Below are 5974 nucleotides of genomic sequence, written 5' to 3'. Positions count from 1 at the left end.
TAGGAGTCCCCAGTCCACCTAGAAGACTTCGTATTTTTGCCATCGCATTATTTTTACCTTTTGTTCTTTTTTTAATTTTTCAATCTTTTTGTTGAAAAATAAAAGTGTTATTCTTAAATTAAAACTTTTTCTATACATCTATGCGCACCTAACAGATGGATCTTCATATTTAAAAAGTAAACACATGTATACACAAAAATTCTTGGTGTTATTTTTCAATAAAAAATTGGAATATAATTTAGTTATATTTGGGTTGTGAAAAAGACTTCACTTGGTTTTGGTCAACATGAAATAGACTGAACTTTAATTTCTTCAATAGCTTCAATTTTAAATATGTGTGGGGCAGCCAAATTTGAGAAAATCACAGCACTGCCAAGGTATCCGTCAAAGTTCTGTAGTTTGCAACTTGTTGTAGGATTGAGGACCGATTAATGAGAAGATTGAATAATTGTACAATGCGAGGAAAAAAGTGGTTCAGCCGTCTTAGAAGACCGGCGAAAATTCCGAATTTTTGCTGATATTTTTTCGTCCTCCATTAGAATCACAGTCTAAGTAAAACTAAATAGCTCTAAAGACTATATTATATGGGCTATCATCCCTCACAGCACTCCGAAACCCATTTTCTTCCTTAATTTTCGATAATAATCATGTTCTTCATGAGATTCGATAAAAAAGCTTGGTTTTTACTTGCTTTATTCCTTATATTTTCGTTCTCTTCTACTCTTATGGTCTGTGCCTTGGATTCCATTACATCTTCTCTGTTGATCCAAGAACCTGAAACAGTGAGCTCAAGCAATAACATGTTCACGCTGGGATTCTTCAGTCCTGAAAATTCCACCAATCGTTACGTAGGAATTTGGTACATGACCAAATCCTCTATTGTTTGGGTTGCTAACAAAAACAACCCAATACCAGATTCTTCTGGGATTCTCACAATATCAGAAAATGGCAATCTTGTCGTTTTGGATGGGCAAAAGCAGGTTGTTTGGTCAACAAATGTCTCCCATATTGCATCAAATTCCAGTGCTCAACTCTTAGATTCTGGCAACCTCGTCCTTGCAGATAGAAGTTCAGGGGCATATAGGTGGCAGAGCTTCCTACATCCTAGTAATACATTATTACAAGGCATGAAATTGATTGCTTACAGAAAAACAGGCAAGAAAGTGAAAATTACATCATGGAAAAGTCCATCTGATCCATCTGATGGAATATTTTCTTGTGCTCTTGAAATCCGTAACGTGACTGAAATATTCCTGAGGGAAGGAACTCGTCCTAGATGGCGCAGTGGTCCTTGGAATGGCTTAGACTTTCTTGGGATAACTAGGGTAATTTCAACTAACAACCAAAATGGGATTCGGATGGAAGAAGATGAAGACAGTTCTAGATTATCTTTTTATATATACAATGTTATCTGGGCTTATACTTTGGTTCCTCAAGGTAAATTAGAGCGAAGACGTTGGAATCCCCAGACACATACATGGGAACTTTTGAGGTCATTAGGATCTTCAGAGTGTGATGCTTATGGCAAATGTGGCCAATTTGGGATTTGCGATTCGCAGAGCTCCCCAATTTGTAGCTGCCTGAGAGGCTTTGAACCAAAGAACAAAGAAGAATGGGGAAGGCAGAATTGGACCAGTGGGTGTGTGAGAAGAGTAGCACTTCAGTGTGAAAGAAGCACAAATGATTCTCAAGCTGGCAAAATAGATGGGTTTTTTATGGTGGAGAAAGTGAAAGTTCCAGATGATGCTCAGGTGTCAGCTACTTATGATGCGGATGCTGCAGATTGTCAAACTTCATGCCTCAAGAATTGCTCTTGTAAAGCTTATGCCCTTGAAAGAAACCTTGGCTGTATGATTTGGACTGCTGACTTAGTTGACATACAAAGCTTCTCATATGGAGGACTCGACATTTACATACGTTTAGCCTACTCAGAACTAGGTATGTCTTTTTATTTCAAGAAACCTCTACAGTACACTCCTGTAAGATCAAGATCTGGCACGACTTGAAACTTCATCTGACCATGATCTATCTTGCTACTTGACTGCTTACATATTACTACATCCTCTCCTTAATATTATTAAGGGTCAGTTGATTAATTAATTAGGAAAGATTAAGAAAATTGCTAAAATTACTTTACCCTTTGTTGGTATGCGGTAAATGGAGGGGAGGTGAGGAGAAGAAAAATTTTAATGAGCTTGATTTATAAAATTGAAAAAGCATGGTTTAATTAATTTTTATTGCTCTTTTATCTCACATATTTTTTTTATTAAAATTTTAAAACCTCTCTTCTTTAATTTTTTAAATCAAACTCATTGAAAATTTTCCTCTCCTCCTATCCTTTCCATTTCCCTCATACCAAACGGACATAAGTATTTATATCTATCATTTTTTTAAAAATTAATTTAACTTACTTATAAATTGATATATAACTTAATAATATACATAGGTATTTTAGAGAGATAATGTAACATGAGTTATAATTAAATAATTTAGTAACTTTATTAATCTTCCTAAATTAATCAATTGGGTTTTATATTAGAAATCGAAGGTAGTATGTCATATTATATATCCTTGGGAACGATGTTACTTCATTGTTTATTTTCAATCTATATTGATCTTAAGTTCTTATTAAATGTGTGTGGGGCAATTTTCTTTTAAGGATCAAGTAGTGTGGCGCCTATTGAGAAACGATTTAATATTATGATAAAAACTTGGGGAGCTTTATTTTACTTTATTATACTTTTTAACGTCTTTGGATCGGATGACAATGTATTTGGCATCTTTTCAACTTATTGTCAGAAAATGAAAGCTCTCTGAACGTTGTTCTTTTCTTTGAAACAGGCACGGGCAGGAAGAAAATGACGACACCTATTATAATATCAGTTTTGGTAGGAACAATTCTCATTACTGCATCTGCATATTTCTTGTGGAAAAAACGCTCAAAGAGAAAAGGTTATTTTCAGCTTTACCTTAAAAGTTGATTCAAGGGTTCAGTGATTTTGTTTTAAATTATTTTGATGGGATTCAATCTTAATTATATAATCTTAGACAAATTCTCAAACATTTGTGTTTCATCATTTTGATAGAGAATATGCGACAACTTCATGTAGTTAACTCATTCTCTAAGAACCTGGTATTGTATTAACAATATACTTTTTTTGAGGAAGTGAAATGGAAAAAATGTGTTAAACACAGGAGAAATGCAGACTCATGACACTAGGATTATGGCTTTGAAGCAAGTCCATATTCCAGAGCTATTATTGTTTGATTATACAAAGCTAGCTACTGCAACAAGAAACTTTGACATAGCTAATAAACTTGGACAGGGTGGGTTCGGTCCAGTTTACCAGGTTATTTTCATTCTTCTATTTAAAATTTATTATCATGCTTCAGTTCATAAGAAATTAGCTTTTTATAATCATTTTATTTCAGGGAAAGTTGGAAGATGGGAAGGAAATAGCTGTAAAAAGACTATCAAAATTGTCTAGACAGGGTATGGAAGAATTTATAAATGAAGTGGAGTTGATTTCTGGGCTTCAACACCGAAACCTTGTTAAACTTCTTGGATGTTGCGTTGAAGAAGAACAAATATTGGTTTATGAATACATGCCAAACAAAAGTTTGGATTTATATATCTTCGGTTAGTGCACATCTTCCATGCTTAATTATGAATAAATTGAATGTTTCAATGTCTAAAGAAACACGCCTTTAGAACTTCAACTCATTTTACAAGATGTTATTACTTTGTTGACGTTTCTGGAAGCGCTTCCCTTGTTTCTAAGTACATATGTGTCTTGTAGAGTAATAGTTAAGGTACAAGTAGTTAATAAGTCACAAACATATAATGGTCAGCTAGCATGCCAACTACTACCGTCATTTACTATCATATTGTAGGAAGTGAGTGAAAAGTCTTATTACAAACTTTTGCCTTCATCATATGTTTCCTAAAACAATGTTTTGCAGATCCAAAGCACCAAAAAAAATTTTATTGGGGAAAGCGCTTCAACATAATTGAGGGAATAGCTAGAGGATTGCTTTATCTTCACAGAGATTCAAGATTAAAAATTATACATAGAGATTTGAAGGCAAGTAACATATTATTAGATGAAGAGATGAATCCAAAAATATCAGATTTTGGAATGGCTAAACTTTATGGAGGCAATGCTGATCATGCAAATACTGAAAGAATTGTCGGAACATAGTAAGTGCTCCAATTTTCTTTCATGTTATAACAAAATTAATAGCATATTGAGAGCTGAAAAGTGTAGTGTTTAATTGTAGTGGCTACATTTCTCCCGAATATGCAACCGAAGGACTCTATTCAGAGAAATCTGATGTTTTTAGCTTTGGTGTTCTGTTACTAGAAATTATTAGTGGAAGGAAAAACACTAGTTTCAATGAAGATGCAGAATCTTTTACACTTTTAGGATTGGTAAGCCTCTTCTTTCTTGGAAAAACACTAAAATGCCTAGTGCTATTGAATGTAACATCAAATTAATTAAAGTTGAACCCCTAACAATTTTTCTTCTTAATTTGTAGGCATGGAAATTATGGATGGATGCCAATATTACACCTCTGATAGATCCACATATATATGATCCAAGCTTTCATAAGGATATATTGAGGTGCATGCATATAGGTCTTCTATGTGTACAAGAACTTGCAAAAGATAGACCTACTATGGCATCTGTCATGTCAATGCTTCAAAGTGAGAATATGGATATTCCTCCTCCAAGCCAACCAGCATTCATACTCAGACAAACCATGCCCTACACTACAAGGCAAACTTATGATAATGATGAGTTTGGTTCCATCAATAGTTTAACGTTCTCAAAATTTGAAGGAAGATAGAGATCAGGGATTTGTGATGTTTCTGTTTCATGTGAAAGACGTAAAATATGTTTACTCATTTGATACATACTTTGAGCTCAAGAAGGAAACTTTAAACTTTTCTTCTCCAAGAAATCTATGTACCTTATCTGTCCAAAAACTTTAATATATTTTCTGTATTGAATGATTATTTATAGTCATTCATGTTCCCTCGTTTGAATGCATTATGTAAATAAACGCAAGATGTGATGATGTGTTAGTTACCATCATTATCTCTCTATTCATACACCTTTGACAATTAGATGCTTCTTAATCCCGGCAAAGTGCTGATTAAAATGCGCCTAAGTAACTTAAATTGTGTAGGATATAGCTGCCATATTGCTTTCAGATGAGTTTGGAAAAACTGTTTATTAGTAATGAGTATGCAAGTTTTATTACATAGAAAAAGCCATAGTAAGGAAATCACATTTTGATGGGAAGTTATTAAAGGAGAATACAATATATAGAGTATTTTTCTTTGATTGGACCTTTTTGATGATATCTTTGGTTAGGATTTAAACTTTCTGAATACATGTACATGTAGCAACCATTCTGCAATTTTCCATATAGATTCATATTACAAAAAAAAAATTGTTTGATATTAGACGGAAGATTCATTTGTAAGAAAAATGAACTAGCTCCCTGAAGCAACTTGTGCCTTTTGAAAGCTCTCTATGTTTATGGGTGAATTATATTTGATCACAAATACTGCCTTTGGGCCTATTGATAAAAAACAAATGATAGTCAAATTTTTAAGGAACAAGGTCCAATTTTATCCTCAAAGTTTTTGCTCAGAAGTTGTGGGTATCTGGAAGTTTTTTCTTATAGCAATATTGTCTTGCAAGTTACCAAAACGTAGCAACGTCACCTCACTCATTGGTAGAGTCAATTTGGACTATTAGTTGACTCTATTATTCTAAGATGGCTTTAACATGTAGGATATCATGCCACATAATACTCCACCTATTACGCGACGTAAGCATCATTATCTTTGATGAGATATGAAAAGAAATATAATTTTACTATATTTCTAAGATATCTGAGTTATTTATATTTTTATTATTGTTTTAGTGTAATTAGCTATAGGGTTTTCATTCTATGGAAG

At 33.5% G+C, this 5974-nt stretch overlaps 1 protein-coding gene across 4 annotated transcripts; it reads left to right on the top strand.

Moving 5' to 3' along the window:
• Positions 1-621: 621 nt before the first annotated feature.
• Positions 622-4690, top strand: LOC114756260 (G-type lectin S-receptor-like serine/threonine-protein kinase At1g11330). 4 transcript variants are annotated; one of them, XR_003741433.1, is made up of 7 exons: positions 622-1938; positions 2842-2952; positions 3196-3350; positions 3433-3640; positions 3964-4201; positions 4365-4432; positions 4540-4550. XR_003741433.1 is itself a non-coding variant. In XM_028945189.1 (6 exons), coding segments are annotated over exons 1-6 (2004 nt in total). In that variant the 5' UTR covers positions 622-647; the 3' UTR covers positions 4541-4620. The 4 variants fall into 4 exon arrangements, 3 of the variants coding, with proteins under 3 accessions (XP_028801022.1, XP_028801021.1, XP_028801023.1); XM_028945189.1 differs by lacking the exon at positions 4365-4432 and having other exon boundaries at positions 4540-4620; XM_028945188.1 differs by lacking the exon at positions 4540-4550 and having other exon boundaries at positions 4282-4531.
• The last annotated feature ends 1284 nt before the right edge of the window (positions 4691-5974 follow it).

Source organism: Neltuma alba, unplaced genomic scaffold (assembly GCF_004799145.2).
Source record: "Neltuma alba isolate B1F8T4 unplaced genomic scaffold, ASM479914v2 tig00010380_pilon, whole genome shotgun sequence".
NCBI classification, from domain to species: Eukaryota; Viridiplantae; Streptophyta; class Magnoliopsida; order Fabales; family Fabaceae; genus Neltuma; species Neltuma alba.
The sequence above is the reverse complement of the archived record's forward strand: the minus strand, read 5'-3'. Positions and strand labels throughout refer to the sequence as shown.